At 39.6% G+C, this 19,046-nt stretch overlaps 1 protein-coding gene across 1 annotated transcript in view; it reads left to right on the top strand.

The window, feature by feature from the left end:
• The window catches only part of LOC145397279 (52 kDa repressor of the inhibitor of the protein kinase-like), a 32,585-nt gene extending 13,749 nt beyond the window's left edge, over positions 1 to 18,836 (top strand). The window contains exons 2-3 of the mRNA XM_080270476.1: positions 15,332 to 15,387; positions 18,715 to 18,836. Coding sequence (XP_080126602.1) covers positions 15,332 to 15,387; positions 18,715 to 18,836 — 178 coding nt within the window. The remainder of the gene's footprint in view (positions 1 to 15,331; positions 15,388 to 18,714) is intronic.
• The last annotated feature ends 210 nt before the right edge of the window (positions 18,837 to 19,046 follow it).

The raw sequence follows: 19,046 nt of genomic DNA, 5'->3' as shown, positions 1-19,046 counted from the left end.
GTCTACCCCTCCCTCTCCCTCCCTCCACCTCACCTACATACACCCTCTAAGTCAGTCTTTCATTCTCCACTCTCTCCACATGTCCAAACCACCTCAGTGTATTTCTCCTAATCTTTTCAACCACATCCACATCTACCCCACAACGTTCCTTCACTTCTTCATTCGTCAACCTGTCCCTCCACGTCACTTCACATGCTCCTCTCAAGTAACTCATTTCCACTGCTCTCACTCTTGACTTGTTCCCCTCTTGCAATGTCCACGCCTCGCTTCCATACGTCAGGGTAGGGATCACAGTACCATCATGCAGTGACTTCTTAACTTCCATACTCACCTCCCTATTTCTCATCATTGCTTTCAGTGTACCAACAACCTTTCTTCCCTGCTGTACCCTTTCACGTACTTCATCCCCCAAAGTTCCATCCTTACTCATCACACTACCCAAGTACTTGAATGCACTCACATTCTCCATATCCTCATCATCCAACCTCACTGCACACTCTGTGACTTCATTCCTCTCAAACACCATAACTTTACTTTTGTTTACATTAACTTTCAGCTTCCTCCTCCTACACACTGTCCCAAATTCATTCACCAAACCTTGCAACTCCCATTCATCTTCAGTCAACAATACTGTATCATCAGCAAACAGCAACACCGGAAGCTTCCAAATCTCACCCTCATTCATTAGGGCCACCCCCACATCCACTGCCCTACCTTGTACCTCCTTTACAACCCCATCCATATATATATATTAAACAGCCATGGAGACATTACACACCCCTGTTTCAGTCCCACATTGAGATCAAAGAACTCACTCAGCTCACCATCCACTCGCACCGTAGCCCTAGCTCCCTCGTACATACTCTTCACAGCACTCAACAATTTCCCCTCCACTCCATATATTCTTAATACCTTCCACATACCTTGCCTATCTATTCTGTCATAAGCTTTCTCCAAGTCCATGAAGGCAGCATACACTTTCCTTCCCTTCTCTAGATGCTTCTCCACTAAACATCTTAGAACAAATATCTGATCTACACACCCTTTTCCCTTCCTAAATCCCCCTTGTTCTTCTCCAACTAGCTCCTCTGTCATATGCCTAACCCTATCAATGAGTATTCTACCATATATTTTACCAGTCACACTAAGAAGGCAAATACCCCTATGGTTACCACATACTTCTCTCTCCCCTTTTCCTTTGTACAGAGGAACAATTATACCTGATTTCCAGTCCTCTGGAACCCTTCCCTCTTCCCAAGCCAATCTACACAACTTCCATATCCACTCCACAACAATCTCACCCCCATACCTAAGCATTTCACCACACACTCCATCAATTCCTGGTGCCTTTCCCAGCTTAATCTTCTTCATCGCTTCCACTACTTCCGACCTACTGATCTCTTCCTCCCTCCTCTCATCTCTTCTTCTCCCAGCCATTCCCCAACCACTTATACTGACACTGCTTTCACTCTCTACATTCAACAAATCCTCAAAGTGCTCCTTCCATCTCCTCAATTTCTCTCTCTTCTCCACCAACAATCTATTATTCCTATCTTTCACTCCCCTACTATTTCCCCTTTCACACTGCCTTACTTTCTTTACCTCCTTCCAAAACAATTTCTTACTCTCCCTCCATTTCACACTCAGATTCCTCCCAAACTCTTCATCCACTTTCTTCTTACTCTCCTTCACCAGTCTCTTAACCTCCCTTCTCCTGCTCACATATACCTCTCTCTTCTCTCTCTCATCTTCTCCCCTACCTCTACTCGCCAACCATTCACCATATGCCTTCTTCTTTTGTTCCACAGCTCGTTTCACCTCATCATTCCACCATGCTGTCCCTTGCACACCCTTGCATCTCCTCCTCACTCCACAAACTGCCTCACACGCTGCGCTTATCTCTTCCGTGAATATCTTACATACGTCTTCCACCCCTTCCATCTGCTCTAGCTCATACCTTCCCAATCTTTCTTCCACTATGCTCTTATACTCTGTCCTTTTCTCACTATCTTGCAATTTCTCCACTCTTCTCACAGGAGCTGCTTCCTCCTGTCTTCCCCTTCGCCTCCTCAACCACTTCCTTTGCAGCTCTACCTTGGCCATCACTAAGTGATGGTCCGAGACTCCATTCCCCCACCCTCTCCACACCCTTGCATCCAACACTTGTCTTCTCATTCGCTCATCCACACACACGTAGTCTATCATTGCCTTTCGTTCAACAAGTTTACCATCCATCCTCCTCATTACTCTCCATGTATACCAGTGGATCATCTTATGACGAAAGTAGGTGTTGGCTATTGCCAACCCCTTACCAGCACAGATGTCCACCAAAGCACTACCATTCCCATCTACTTCAGCTGGCACACCCCACTGACCAACCACTCCATCCACTCGTACATTCCCAACTTTGCCATTCATGTCTCCAATCAACAGCACTCTCTCGCTCCTCTCAAACTTGTCCATACATGCTTCTACTCTCTCCCAAAACTCATCTTTCACTCTTGCCACTCGATCCTCTGTTGGAGCATACACACATACAATCGCCCATGCTTGTATACCTACTTTCATCCTCACCCATACAATCCTTGCACCCACTGTTCCATACTCTCTTATATTCTCCTTCCACTTCTTGCTTATCATCAGACATACTCCCTCCCTTGCCCTCTCATTCTCACTGACTCCCGCACATATACCTACACCGTATTCCCATTCTCTCATCCTTTCACCTTCCCATTTAGTTTCAGTCAATCCACATATATCCACTTTTGCATCCTCAAGCACCTGGACAATCTCTCTCTCTTTCACTTCATCATTCACTCCTCTCACATTCCACGTTCCTACCCTCAGAATGCCCTTTGTCCGTTCCTTAGTCGTCAACGTATGGTCCGTCTGGGTCCGAGGCCCTTTATTTGCTTTTTTAGTTAGTTCTTTTTACGGGGTGGGGCACTAACCCACCACCAACCCTTTTAGTCGCCTCGTACGACAAGCAGGGATACTGGGGGAGTATTCTTGAAACCCCCCTACCCCCAGGGGGTAACCACCGTTGTAAATTCACGACTCACAATTTAAACACGATCGAAGAGAGCTGGGAGCAGGTCAAAAGCAAATCTCTTGTGAGTGGAAAGATGGATGTCAAAGAGGTTTCCACTGCAAATCTTGACAAATCTCTGCTCTGAATTTGGCTGCCCTGCAGGAGCTGGTTGCACAAAAGAAGCTCACATTAACTGTATATACCCTGAGGGATGAAGATCCCTGTGAAAGAACTTGCTTTATTAAAGATCAATGAGACAAGACAAGATTGGTTCTACTGAACCATATCATATTGGCTTGCCAGATCTGCCTGAGCACAACAGACAAGACAAAAAGCAGAAGCGACAAGAAGACGAGAGAAGAAGGCTTGCTGAATATAAGTGGACACGTAAGCAGGATGTTTCAGTACCATCAAATGAAATAATTTTCTCTGATGATGAAAATTAAAACAAATAGCTGATGCTCAACATGGAAATGAAGAAAGTTACGAAGTGACATTAGAAATACCAAGCACGTCTTCCACTTCCAATAAAAATAAGCCAGAGCACAACACATTAAAAAAAGTAAATGGTGATAGCATCAAATATGTTGTTGGCCAGCGTGCCACATCTGCCATCACCACTGCTGCCTTTACGGATGCCAGCTTGATTACTTAACCCTTCACAAGTAGACCTACAGTTTCGCTTACAACTTAGGTACACCTGCGTCTGTCAGACACAGCTTTAAAAAAATGCTGTACAGTAGTGTCACGCATATTTTTTTAATGAATTCCTGAATATCCTACAATGTATTAGGTCTTATCAGTTACAAAACTATGTGAATACGTTTTAATTCATTAGACTCCACATTTTAAAAAACTTATAAAAAAATGCCAAATTATTATTATTCATTTTTTCAGTCACCATACACGAAAACAAAGAACACCATGAGCCTAGCACTTGTGTCACAATTTGAGGGATGGAGGACCTTCATTTTGGACATAGTGGATCCCACACAACACAAAATCAACTTGCAAACTCATAGTGATAAATTCTCACTCAGAACTGCAAAAACACAGAGATACACTAAAGTAACCCCCCTACACCCTGCATGGGCACAAAAAGTTAGGAAGCTGTTGAGAAGGACAGGGATTCCAGGCATCTATAAGTTACTGAAATATACCATCGAAAAGATTGCCCGGGTCTGTCAGACCCAGGTGTACCTTGAGGAGGGTTAAGAAGACAAAAGACTTGTACTTAAACACAATGAAGTCAAAAAGGTTCAAGAAAATGTTATGAAATCCCTGGATCAGGAAATTTATCTCTTTGTAAGAAGGGTGAAATATACTGCTTCTTCTTTGACGGCCGTCAAGATACAACTAAATGAATTCTGAAAGCAGACACTTCAAATCGTCAGTTCTCCAGCGTCATCAAAGAAAATCATTATGTTATGTGCCGTGAGCCAGGTGGAAGATACCTCTTCCACTTCACTCCTGAGAAGGGCTCAAAGAGAAAAAAAAATGCTGAAATTATTGTTGATAATCTTGTTGATTTCATAAAGAAGAAAGGCAATGATAAAAACCTGCAGGCCATTGGAGGTCATTCTACAAACGTTAACACCGGCTAGGAGGATGGTTTCATGCATTGGATAGAGGTCAAGTTTTGCCGTAAGCTGATCGGGTTGGTCTGTGTCCTCCACACTAACGAGTTACCCCTGTGACACTTGATCACAGCACTGGATAGGATGACCTTCTCTAATAAGTGGACAGGTGACATTGGCAAGAGGCTAGACAGTGCTACAGAATTAGAAATTGATCCTTCATCACCAAAGTCTGAATTGGAGAGCCTCATATTTCACTGAGTGACAGTGTTGTAATGGATCTCTCTTCTGATCAAATGTTGTAATGGATCTCTCTTCACACAAGCCAAAGAACTTCTCAAAGGTCTAGCCCTTCTTGAATTAGGTTCAGTTAGCCATTCAAGGTGGTTGGCAACAGCAAACAGGCTTTATCGTGTATGAGTTTGAAAACATGTCCTTAAAGACAAAACCATCAACAACTTAAGACTGATTGGAATACATCACTGGCGTGTACTACCCCTGCTGGTTCAGCAACAAAGTAAAACACTCTTGAGTGGAAGGCCCACGCCACATCTTGTTTCAGCTGTGGCTAGTTAGGCTGCAAAAGAAGGGTGTAGTGGATGTTGTTTTGTCAACCATACAGCGCTCAGCATGGTATGCTTTCAGCAAAAGGACAGTCCAGACACTCTTGTGCTCAGACGACAATGGGGAGAGGAGAGCTGGTGTCCAAAAGATTGTTGACTTGAGGGGTGGAGATTATGACACGCTGGTAGATCTTTCTGTACGTCCCAGGAACACATAGCAATTATAAATTCATTTGATAGAACAATGAGTGAATGAGAACATTGTAAAACTGCTCAAAAACATATATAAAGAGGGAACTGCTATAGTAAAATTACATACGAGCTCAGAACGATTGAGAAGGCCGTGCGTCAGGGAGATACAATTTCAACAAAATTATTTACAGCATGCCTAGAGAGTATTTTCAGAAAGCTAGACTAGAAAACAAAGGAGTGAAGATAGACGGAGAAAAGCTAAACCATTTTAGATTTGCAGTTGACATTGTCCTAATCTCAGAAACAGCAGAGACACTGCAAGAAATGTTAAATGACCTGAACAGAGAGAGTCTCAAAGTAGGGCTAAAGATTAACCGGAGTAAAGCTAATGTTCAATCCACAAACACCATAAAGCGTCATCAGAATAAGCGGGGAAATTCTTGAAGAAGCCGAGGAGTACAGTTACTTAGGACAAATACTAAAATTAACGAAAGATAATGATAGCGAAATAAAAAAATGCATTACAATTCGATGGAAAACTTTCAGTAAATATATAGACATTATGAAAAGTAGCTTGCCAGTTAGTGTGAAACAAAAAGTATGTAACGAATGTAATATTCCAGCTATGATATATGGTTGTGAGACCTGGAAACTGACAAAATCGATGGAAAATAAATTAATCCGTTCTCAGATAGCAATGGTAAGGTCAATGCTGGAAATATCTTTAACAGACAGGAAAAGATCAACTTGGATGAGAGAGCAGACTAAAGTCAAAGATATTATAGAAATTATAAAAGAACAGAAATGGAGGTGGGCAGGCAATGTAGAAAGAATAAGGGATAACCGATGGAGCAAGAGGCTGACTCATGAGCCCTCTCCTTCCTATGCATTTCCTAGCATTTGTATCAATTAATTCCTTGCTGTAAGGTGAATTATCTTAAGAAACTGTGCAGTGCATAGTGCGGAGGGGGTGCTGAATGCATTCGAGAGGAGCTCCTCATTACTCATTTTGTTTTTGCATGTCAAGAGGCACAATGCACTTCAGTGTTACAGATATGCAATCATATATCCTAATCTATCTTATGCGCTTTTTGTGTGTTTCTTGAAATTAATCGTCCATTCTGTTTTCTTTGTGGTATGTTTGGCAAAGGTAGTGAGGCATTCTTCGTCCAACTATTAGGTTTATTAAGTTATATATGTCATTGTCAGACTTCTCATAAGAGGATCCACTCCTTTCCTCCCTTTTCAGCTGTCTTTCCCATCTCCCTTACCTTCATAATTTTCTCCACCTCCTCGACAAGTTTGCCTAGATTTTCCTTCGTATTTTAACAGACCCTCCCCCCCAAACACACACACACACACACACACACACACACACACACACACACACACACACACACACACACACACACACACACACACACACACACACACACTCCTCTCATCGCCTGTTTAGCCGTAGCTTTTCATTTAAATGCTTTTCCGCCACTCTCAGATGATATTCCTTTCCATTCCCACTTTATATTTCCCTCTCCCATTGTCCTTGAATCCATCCAGCAAATTCAGTCCCCCTCTTTCTCACTGCATATTCTCAAAATTTATCGTGCAAAATCCATCAAAGCAACATTTCTTCTACTTCTTGTGTTAATCCACGTACAGTACATAAGTTCCAGTCACCTTTGCTATTGCATCCATGTCCTTGTATTTGTAATTTCTATAACTTTGTCACTCCCTCTACATGTGCTGTTGTGTGTGGCTGTGCGTGCATGTACTGTACTGTAAGCTATGATGTTTGGTGCTGGTCCTAATCTCAAAGTGAGTCATATTGAAGTTACCTGGGTTTTTAGGAAGAGACGTGACGATTGACAGACTTAGCAAAAGATACAGCAACATTGGTATTATTTTAATAACAGTATTAATTAATGGTGAGTGCAGATATCACCTGATGACCGATTAATCTTATTACTTACCTTCGTAAAGGTGAACTTAGAAGCCCCAAACCCGTTATTTCAGTTGCTGTGGATCCTAATCTACCCGAGATGTTATTGTAGGTTTGGATAATGCCTGGATGTGAAGTGTGGACAAACAGTGGATGTTGAGAATGGGAGAGTGTCCTTCCCTTCGAGGCTGATTCAGGTGATGCATGGAGGTGATATGTCATACCAGCACACAGCAGCAGCAACATACTCGACCAGAAGTAGCAGTGCCACTTCACTGTGCAGTTCACTCCACCTGTACCCAGTACTATGATAAGATTGATATTCGTCGATAGGGCGATGTCTTTTTTTTGTTATTTCTGCTACTACTAATATCTTCAAATAAGAGGGTGCTCCTCTAATGAAAGGATTAATGAAGGATGCATCAACTCTATCCAACCCAAAATCTCTCTCCAAAGCTGAACATAATATTATAGAGATAATATTAATATCAGCTATTAAAGCTACTCTCTCTCTCTCTCTCTCTCTCTCTCTCTGTGTGGGGGGGGGGGTGTTCATACCTGATTGTTCTTACCTAATTATATCTTTACAGGACTGAGTCAAGCTCGTACTGTCCCGTGTCATAAACCATTTTTATCGTACATATCCTTAAATTTATGAATTGTTTTCGTACACTCTATTTCATTCGGTAGTGCATTCCACTGATCAATTGCCCTATTTGGGAAACTAAATTTCCTTACGTCTTTAACGCCACTCTTTTTATGCACTTTTTTGCGTGTCCTCTTGCTGATGCATCCCCAAACGTTATGTAAAAATTTATGTGTATTTTCTCCTTCCCTGATACGCATTTATATAGCATAATCATGTCTCCTCTTTTCCTTCTCTCCTGTAATGTAGGTACATTCAGTTTTTCTAATCTTTCTTCGTAGCTTAGATTCCATAGGTTTGGTACCCATCTTCTAGCGGTCCTTTGAACATTTTCAATCTTCTATTTGTTTTTTGAGATGAGGACTCCAGACTACTGACGCATACTCCAGGGTTGGTCTGATGAATGATGTTATTGTCTTTCTTAGCATGCCTTCATTTATGTATGTGAATGCTATTCTCATATTTGCACCTTCTCACTGATGTGGTCAGCCGGAGATAGTCTGTTTTTTATGTTTATGCCTAGGTCCTTCTCTTTTTCTGATGTGTGTAGGGTTTTATTTCCTAACTTATAATCCCAATCAGGTCTTTTTCCACTTTTACCAAACTTGATTCCGTGACACTTGTTCACATTGAATTCCATATGCCATGTATTGCTCCATTCATGAAGTTTATTTAATTCTTCTTGTAGCTCTTTACAAGAGTTTGCATTAGCAATTTTCCTTTGTATTTTTGCATCATCAGCAAACATATAGATAGCTTTCATTGCCAATGTTGCTATCTATATCATTTATATACACTAAAAACATGATTGGTGCCAGTACTGAGCCGTGTGGAACTCTGCTAGTCATTTCCCTCCATGATGAGTAATTTCCCCTTAGTACTGTTCTCATTTCTCTTTTCTTGGGAAAATCTTGCAACTAACAATACAGTTTACCTCGGATTCCTCCTTGATGGTACAGTTCCCATAAAGATCTTTGGTGCAGAACTCTGTCAAATGCTTTCTTGAAATCTAAATAGATACTGTCCACGCATCCTTCTCTTTTCTGTAATGTTTCTGTTACTCTGTCATAGTAGCTCAGCAGATTAGTAACACATGATTTTCCCTTTCTGAAACCAAACTGTCTTTCTGTTATCACATTGTGTTCTTCTAGATGATTTACCCAGACATTTCTTATCAGCTTTTCTAATACTTTGCTTACAACAATGGTTAGTGATACAGGTCGGTAGTTGAGTGGATTTTGTCTATTCCCTTTCATGAATAAGGGAACAATCTTTGCTTTCTTCCAAATATCAGGTAGTTTACCTTCTCTCAAGGCTTTCTTGAAAATAAAGATAATGGTTTACTTAACTCATTTGCACATTCATGTAGCACCCAACATTAAATTTCATCAGGACCATTTGCTTTTCCTTTGTATAATTTACTTAACTCCTCCTGTATGTCTTTTTCTGATATTTGTATATCTGAACAACTCTCTCAATTTAATATTGCTAGAAATCAAAAGCTGTAATAAATCTAGCTAAATCAAACTTTCTTCAAAAGCAAGCATCAAAACTGCTTAACAACCCTAATAACAATAGAATATTCTGGTCAACTCTCAATTCTTTCAATAATAACTTTAACAAATCATCATCCATTCCCCCACTAAAATCTTCAGATGACAACATTATAAATGACCCACGTGCGAAAGCAGATATTTTTGCCAGTACATTTGCCAGAAAATCTACCATAGATGATGCCAGCCAGAACGTCCCAGTACTAGAACTTGACTCTCCCGAAACTGTTCCATTTAAAATACAGACAAGATAAGTCAAATGTATCCTAGATAATTTACCCACCAACAAAGCTGCAGGCCCAGATGGAATTCCGCCAATTGTTTTGAAAAAGTGTTCCCCTGAACTTAACTCTGTTCTATCTAAATTATTCAGACTATGCATACGTACTTCTTCTTTCCCAAATTCATGGAAAGAAGCCAATATCCACCCAATTCCAAAGAAAGGAAGTTCCTCTGATCCCTCTGATTACAGACCAATAGAAGTCACATCTTCTCTTGGTAAGGTATTTGAAACTTTAATTAATAAGCACATTGTTAAACATCTTGAATCCAACAACTTAGTTAGTGATAGACAATATGGTTTTTGCCACGAAAGATCCACCATTGACATACTCAGTCTCCTAACTCATACCATCCATCAATCAAATGACCTACATGGAGAAACTCATGCAGTAGCCCTTGATATTTCTAATGCTTTCGATAGAGTATGGCACCGTTCCCTGCTGTCCAAACTCCATTGTTATGAACTAACGTCCTTTGCTCCTCATATCTCAGTGACAGGAAAATAAAAGTAAAAATAGATGATGTATATTCCAATTTTCACTCAATTAACGCCGGCATGCAGCAGGAATAAGTTCTGGCCCCAACCCTGATCCTGGTTCATATTAATGATCTCTTATCTGTCACCCACAATCCCATCTAGTCATATGCAGATGACTCAACACTACATAAATCATTCACACTCAGACACCCAGTTACAAAGTCCAATATCTCTACCACTCAACTCAGTACAGCAATCTCCATAAATCAAGACCTATCTACTATCAGTGAATGGGGACAAAACAACCTTGTCTCATTTAATGCTAGTAAAACTAAATATATACAGTTTACTAATAGACAGATATTGCCAGATTCGTATATTACATTCAGTACTACTAATATTCCCATCTCCAAAAGTATTGAAATTCTTGGCGTCTCACTTAACAATGCTCAGCTGGACCTCTCATGTTAGATCACTTGGAAAAACCGCCTCAAAGGAACTTGGATTATTATACAGAGTCCGTAACTTCTTCACTGCCGAGCAGTTAGCTGTAATTCATAAGAGTCATGTGCACTCTCAGCTTGAATATTGCTCACCCTTGTGGAATGGATGTGGAGAGGTTGCAATAAAACAACTAGACAAAATTCAGAACAAGGCTGTTAGAATTATTAACAACCCTGCCATCATAAAGAAACTACCTCCCCTACAAATAAAAAGGAATGTTACCTCCCTTGCATTATTTTACAGATACTTTTATGGCAAACACTCAGATGAAGTTGTGTCCATGATGCCACCTCTCCATGCCTTCCTTCGTGCTACACGGGCATCTGGTAGCGCTCATGACTGGAATGTCACTCAGCCATATTGCACAACTTCTATCAGAATTCTTTCATTCCCTGTACTGCATCTCTTTGGAACTCACTTCCCCAAGTTGTTTCCCTTCAGTAATCTGATGTATGAGTTTTTTTTTTATTCATTTGTTTTTCCTTCCTCTGTTCTGTTATTACTAAAAAAAAAATGTGTGGGCATGCATCTTCCATATCGTCCCTCTCAAAATTATTTTCTTTAAAAACTGATTGGAAATTCTTATTTATTGCTTTATAAATATCCTTCTCTTGTGTATAGGTGATCCCCTCATCCTTAATGGATTGTATTTTATCTTGTACTTTGGTTTTGCTTCTGATGTAGCAGTAAAATAGCTTCAGTTGATACTTTTATTTATGATGTCCTTCTCAAACTGTTTTAGGGCTTCCCTCCTTATTCTTGTATAATCGTTTCTTGTCTGTTTATAGTTGTTGTATGCCCTTTCACAATTGTGTCTTCTGTACCTATTGCACAAAAAGTCCCTTTTTCCTTTTGATTTTTTGCATTTTGTATTAAACCATTTCTTTATTTACTTTTTTGCTTCTTTGTGAGGTGGGATGTACTTCTGTACTCCTGTTTCATAAATTTCACAGGATTTTCTTTATGTATCATTTAAATCTTGTCCTCTAAGCTCCTTTTCCCAATCTGTTTCTAAGAAGTACTTCTTTAGGTCATGGTAGTTTCCCTTTTTATAATTTAGGCTCTTTTTGTAACTTTTATTGCTGGTAACTATGTCATATGCAGTCCTGAAGTTGCAATTTAGTACTGTATGGTTGCTTTTGCCGAATGGAGGGTGATACATTAACTCGTCAAAATCGTTTTCTTGCCTGGTAAACATAAGATCTAACACTGAGGATACATTTGGTCCTCTTTTTCTGGTGCTTGCCCTTACACGTTCCGTTAGGAAAAACTCCTGCTCGAGATCCAGGAGCTTTTGGTCCCAACAGCTTTCTTGGCTTATTATATCTAGAGCATTCCAATTTATATTTGTATTAAAATCTACAGTTAGTATAATTCTTTCCGATTTCCCTTCCATTCTGTGTAGTAATGCTCTTAAACCCTGAATTGTACTCTCTACCAGAACCTCATATTCTCCTCTTTCCCGTGTGTTTGATCTGCGTGGCATGTATAAATTTGTTACAATTATTTTCCCTACAGATGTATAGATCTCTACTGCAATCAGTTGTAGTGGTAAGGGTATATCTACTTCTATTTCTTTGACTTTTAGATTTTTCTTTGTCAGTATTATAATTCCTCCTCCATTATTTAAGTTCCTATCTCTTCTTTATATTGTAGTCCTCTAAGTTTAGGATTCATTTCATATCTTTGTTGTTAGTTTTGTTTCAATTAGGCATATCATATGAGGTTCATTTTCTCTGATATAATCATTCAGCTCTAATGATTTAGATACCATTCCATCTCCATTAGAGTACATCAGCTTAACCATCTTGTTTACATACTTGTCATAACTTGGGTCTACTACCTTCCTCCTTTTTATTCCCACTTGTTTATGTGCCACTTTCGAACCTGCAATCCAATTACTTTGTAAAAAGATGTATTCTTCTCCTCCTCAGATCCTCCCTCGTTCTTTGTTTTTGCTTCCTTCCTCTTCTCTTTTAGTAATTCCAGTCCTTTTTGAGTTACGCATCTTTTTATCCATACGTTTTTGAATTCCTCTTTTTCCATGAGTTTCTTTGCATTTTATAGTATCTCCTCCACAGTGTTTACACTCTGGAAGGTTACCTTTAGGGGCCTTGATTTATTTTTCTCATATTTCCCTAACCTTTTGTGTTCTTCTATGTCTTTATTACAGATTTCCTCTGATACTTCCTACAATATGCCCATTACATTTGCCATCTCCTTTTTGTCTCTCGAGATCTTGTTTTTTTTATTTTTTCCTTTTCTATACCTGTGATTACTATTGATTTGTTGATATCTGCTGAATCTCTGACCAATTAAGGATAGTTTTGGATTATTCTTTTCACTTCCTTTTTAATGCTTTTTTCTTCAACCCTTGTTTCTAAGTCTTTCTTTACTTTCACTATTTCAGCATGAGTGGTTTCCACATCATTTTTGCAGATTTGAATCGCTTCATTTACCTGTGGTATCTTCTCAATATCACTGCTCTGATCTAGCAGACTGCTTACTTGCCTGATTGTCTCTGTATCATTTTTGAACTCCTCCATGATACTCTTGTGGTTGACTACTGTACTTTCCATTTCACTAATTATCCTTCTAAGTGAATCCACTTCTACTGTCAGCTCATCTGTTGTTGTGTCTTTCTTGTTGACTACCTTTCCTAATTTTTTTCTTTCCTCTGCATGTGCAGCTGTTTTTTAATTTCATCTCTTTCATTCTGAAAAGCCATCTCCAATCTGTTTACCCGTTCTACCAGCTTATTGTGCATCTCCATTTCAACCAGTTCCTGGTAGAAATCATCATCATGCTTTCTACCTTTATCTCTTTTCTTTTCCAAATTTGTTTTACTGAAGTAGGTGGACATCATGCGGTACTAAGAGCAAAGATTCTACTTACATTCCCTGGTGCAGAGTTGCAGACAAAACAACTGGTCAGCTGAATGTGCACATTCCTGCACTACTTTGTTTATTTTACTATTTAAACAAGTCTTCCTTAAAACTTTCTCTTTTTATATTAGGACATCATTTAGTTTAACTTGGTACAGAGCTTTACTCATGTCGTGGATTTCGGGTTTGAATTTCCCGCCCACGACAGCACATTTCTTGTAAATAAATTCTTGTAGTAAATAATTTGGGTAAGATATTATTTATCACTGGTGATAAATCTGGTCATGGAGAAAACAACATATTTAGTTATATATTCAGTAATGATAAGTTTCATTATATTTATCTCGTGCACGAAGCTGCTCGAAGCAGTTTAGTTCTCTCCCTGCTACAAGAGAGTTCAGTTCAGGATGTTGGTAGTATGTTTGCTGTGCAACTGGAGCATGTTTGGGATGTGTCTGAGGTGCGTGCAGTATACATCTCTGATGTATCTGTGGAGTATCTGAGTCTTGAAAGGGTATATCGAAAGACAGGACAACTTTTGAGATATCTTGAGGTGATCTACAAGGCTGGGTGGGTGCTGGTGTCAGACATGTTGTTTTTCTGTTTGGTTTTCCATTTTCCACTCAATTTACACCGGCATGCCACAAGGATCAATTTTGGCTCCAACCCTATTCCTAAATCATATTAATGATCTCATATTTGTTACCCATAATCCCATCCATTCATATGCAGATGACTCAACACTTCACAGTTCATTCATACTTAACATCCATTCACAAACTTTAATATCTCTAAATCTCTAACTCACAACTAGGTGCAGCCATCCTCATAAATTAAGACCCATCTAGGATCAGTGAATGCTAATAAAACCAATTATATACACTTTACTATTAGACAAATATTGCCAGATTACTTTATTACCGTCAGTGCTACTAATATTCCAGTCTCCAAAAGTATTGAAATTCTAGGTTTCACTTAACAGTGCCCTCAGCCGGATGTCTCATGTCAGATCACTTGCTAAAACTACCTCAAAAAGTTTGTAGCTTCCTCACTGACGAGCAGTTGGCTATAGCTTATGAGAGTCATGTGCACTCTCAGCTGGAATATTGCTCACCCTTGTGGAGTATGTGTAGAGGATGCACTAAAGCAAATAAACAATTTTCAGAACAAAGTTGTTAGAATTATTAAGAACTCTTCTATTATAAATTTATGAACTACAACCTCGACAAGTAAGGACTGTTGCTTACCTTGCATTATTTTACAGATGTTTTTATCGCAAATGCTCAGACGAAGTTGCATCCATTGTGCCACCTCTCCATTCCTTCCCTTGTGCTACACGGAAATCTGGTAGTGCTCATGACTGGAATGCCACACTGCCATATTGCAGATCTTCCGCCTATCAGAAATCTTTTATTACCCAAACTGCATCTCTTTGGAACTCGCTACCCCAGAGTTGTTTCCCTCTAAACTTTAACCTACAGCTGTTCAAGGCCAACTGTTACAGACTTTCTATGAATGGAGAACACCATTAATCTGGTGTATGGATTATTTTTTATACGTTAGTTTTTCCTTCCTCTGTTCTGTTATCTATAAAAAAAAAAAGTTATTATTTTCTACCATCTCCCCCATCCACCTATTACTAAAGGATATAAGCTTTTAAACACATTTATACTTATAACAGGGTACTAAATGACAAGCTTCAGGATGTGTATATTGTTGACAATATGTCGGCACTAAGTAGAATCAAACATTGCAAAATATCAGTAACACTGTGAATAAATTAACTTTAATATTAAAGTTCAAAAAGTCATTAAGTCGAATGTTCGTTACAGTGTAACTAATGATATAAAAGTGGGACTCTAAAGTATAATTAAGACTAATTCCTTGTTGTACCTTTTTTATTTTTCGTTAAAAACAAGGGCAAGGGACTGCACTGTTTTCCTATACACTTTGCTCCTCCTAGAAAAAACTTAGTAGAGGAAAATTGTCGTCGATTGTTTTAAGGGCAGCGAGGGAAGGGGAATTGCAAACTCTTCCTGTATGTGTCTAGTTCTTCCAGCAAAAAACAAGTCTGAATTATGACAAGGAAGCGATCGTAAGTATGTTTGAAAATCCCACCTAAGTATTACAAAATGGCTCAATCTTTCACTGAAAAGTTGCCGAGTAATATGGCGCATTTTTTTTTCTATTCTTGCTACTTTCAGACGATATTATTGAAGCTGAAAAAGATCTCTAACGGAAGGGGTTAATAAAACAGATATATATTTAATTCCATCACGTCGAAACTCCTTCACCAGTTGAATAAAGAAGTATCGAGATAGTAAAAAAAAATAAAAAAAAAATGGCGAAACTCATATCTTGTATAGGGCAGGTTTAACTCCCTCATTATTCTTGGTACCTTCGGAATCGAACACAATTATTAAATAGTAACTTGGTGCAGCAACAACTCGGTCACATGGCCCCGGAAATATATATAAAATCCTTAATAATAGAACAAAGTTGTTATCTGCTTCCATGATTAAATGAAAGAACGATTTTTCTTATTGAATATACATATCAATTGATTTTAAAAAGTCGAGGACGCTTGCTTCCTTCAGAAATTTTGTAAAAGTAAGCTGAATCGACAGAGGTTTCTCCAAGCACGGAAGACAGACAGTAAGCAACATCTGCCCTGCTACTTCAGGACGATCTGACTCAGCTTGGGAGAGACTTGAAATTGGAGAGGTTAGAAAATAGGCTTCCCTAAATCCTGCAGTATGGGAGGGCCGTCCTTAGCTGAATACCATCTCCTGGTGGAATTGAAAATAAAACAAAAAGTACTTCATGTATTTCAAGGGATTAACAACTTGAAAAATTGTCTCTATGCAATGAAATTATGTTCAGCAGCAGGGTACGCTTGTGGCAATGACATCTGTTGTGCTTCCATGTTCTGCATAATGTAAACAACCAGTGTGGATACAATGTTTGCATCTGAACAACTCACGATATAAAGAACTTCGGAAACGCTGACATTTTTCCTTGGTACTTTCATGCATCCCAGATTCGTGCTCCACCGTGCCCTAAGGACTGTCCCTCCATCCCGAGAATCCATCACTCCTCATAAATACCGAATCATCTAAGCAGTGCGGGTATGATGAAGAGTACGTCGGATTGTGACCTCCAGACATATCATCTGCATAAGTGCCGTCCCAGTAATGTCTCCTTAGGTCTTGGTAAGTTAACTCGGCATCCGAGTGTATAAAACTGTCCCTGTCCCGATTGTAACGAAGCTTGTTCTTCGATTTGCTTGAAGCGTCACTGCCTTTCTTTCTTGATCTTCCACTTCTGGATTTCGTATTAACATTTCCTTCCCGCTTCCATCGCCTGATCCACCTGCACACTGTGGTGACGCTCGTACCACAGTCTTGAGCAATAGCACGGGCTGACAGTCCACTACGCCACATCCACACAAACCTCGCCCTTTCTGACAACGTTGTGGGTCTATAACTGTGCAGCTCTTCCATCATAGATGCTTCTGTGTAAAAGCCAAACATAAACTATTAATTACTGAGGGGAAAAGTATGAGAATAACTGAAGTGATGCATTGCCTGTTCCTCTTAACATGTGAATACGATGCGTCCCAAACTGGCTAAATAAATCCTTTGGCATTTCATGAAAAACAATAAAAGAAATGCTTTTATCGCCTTCGCACTGAGGTGGTTAAGATGTTATTTAGGTTATTATTCGGTGCCATATGGAGAAAATGAAGTGAATATATACACACAGTATATTGGGATGATCCCCAAAATTCATTATGAAAATTTCAAAAATGCTTTGAATTATTTTAGTTGCACTCACTTAATTAGATATACAGTTTTGAATTAGTTAGATTTAATATATTTAATTAGACACATCAGCCGGCTCATGGAACTACGTTCTAGAACATTCTGTCATGGCTTGAACTAGACAGCCACACCCGCAATGTATATAAATGACCAGCCACAAGCCGTTCATCAGTTACCTGATATTCTTACTGTTGATTAAATCATTTCAAATTGAGTATATCAAAATACCGTCTACAACGAACCTCAGCTAAACAAGATTGGACTCTTAGATTGTCAAGCAGTTGAGTAGTGTTACGTCAAGTAGGAACTAAACAATATCGTGTTTGATTTCTTTCTAGGCTTTCGGTTTTGGACGTCTCTAGTTCTCTCATGGCATGTGTGACCCGAAAACAGGATCATGCATGGCTGACTGACTTTCCAGCTGACGTGATACACGAAAGTCGTCTTTCATCTTGGGTAGTAGTTCTGCGGTTGTATTTCAAGTTACACCAATGCAAAAAGTTGGAAGTAAAAAGTGCAGCAACTCAGTTGTTTGCGAATCAATATGCATCTGGGAGAAGGAGCGAATCCCAACTACAGAAGAGCGGAATGGTATTTCAAAGTTGGAAAAGAAGGTGAAGCAGTACTCGACGATCTACACCACAGATAAACAGAGAAGATGAGTTTTAAGTGAGACTCAATGATTTATTTGGTATTGCCCACATCGAGGCTTTTCAGCTAATTAAAGTTCCAGAGGATCGCAAATTCTACATGTGCATCAAGAGTAAAGGAATCAGGGCTCCATAGTTAGTATGGACAAAATCCTGGCATAAAAAGAGGAGCAGGCTCTGCAACATAACCAGTCTATGACAAAGAGAGTGCAGCATTTAAAAAAGGAACGAGCAGTGAGACTGTCGTGTTGACATACCAAACGGCAGTGACAGCTGCAGTGATTAAACCAATGATAGTGAGAGTGGTAGCACTCCTACCACTGCAAAGAGGTTGTGCCATGCAAGAAACATTGTTACATCAGAGCTGACTGCAGTACTTGACTGCACACTAAGATCAATTACCGATTGGCAGTTCATGTACTATCCGTAGTAGCTTCTGCCTTGGGTCATGAATGCTCAGAGTTGGCACTTAATTGGTCGTCAATCAGAAGATTTAGGTGAACCCAGCAGAAGGCGATCATGGAATGATCCTGGAATCTTTTGCATGCGACAGGAGCCTATCATCCAATGAGATGGGATAATCCTTCCAGATGATGGTAAGGAGAAGGTTGCTGTGTTCCAGTCACTGTCACTATCACTGACACAAGAGGAACTGAAAAGCTTCTTGGTGTACCGAAGATTTCTACAAGGACTGGACAAGCTTCTGCTGTGATGCAATGTGTTAAGGACTAAGAGTTATCAGAGAAGGTGGTCGGTATGAGCTTTGATAAAAGGTCAAGTACACTAACACTGGATCATCATTAGGTGCATGCACTCCTCTGCAGCAACAACTGTCATGCTCACAATTTCATTTTGTATGTCATCATAACATCTTGGAATTGGTTCCAGGAGCAGTTTTCACATGTTTTGGCCCGTCATCTGG

This window comes from Coenobita brevimanus, chromosome 40 (assembly GCF_032717465.1).
Source record: "Coenobita brevimanus isolate Jiangsu-jjx chromosome 40, ASM3271746v2, whole genome shotgun sequence".
In the NCBI taxonomy this organism is placed as follows: domain Eukaryota; kingdom Metazoa; phylum Arthropoda; class Malacostraca; order Decapoda; family Coenobitidae; genus Coenobita; species Coenobita brevimanus.
The sequence above is the reverse complement of the archived record's forward strand: the minus strand, read 5'-3'. Positions and strand labels throughout refer to the sequence as shown.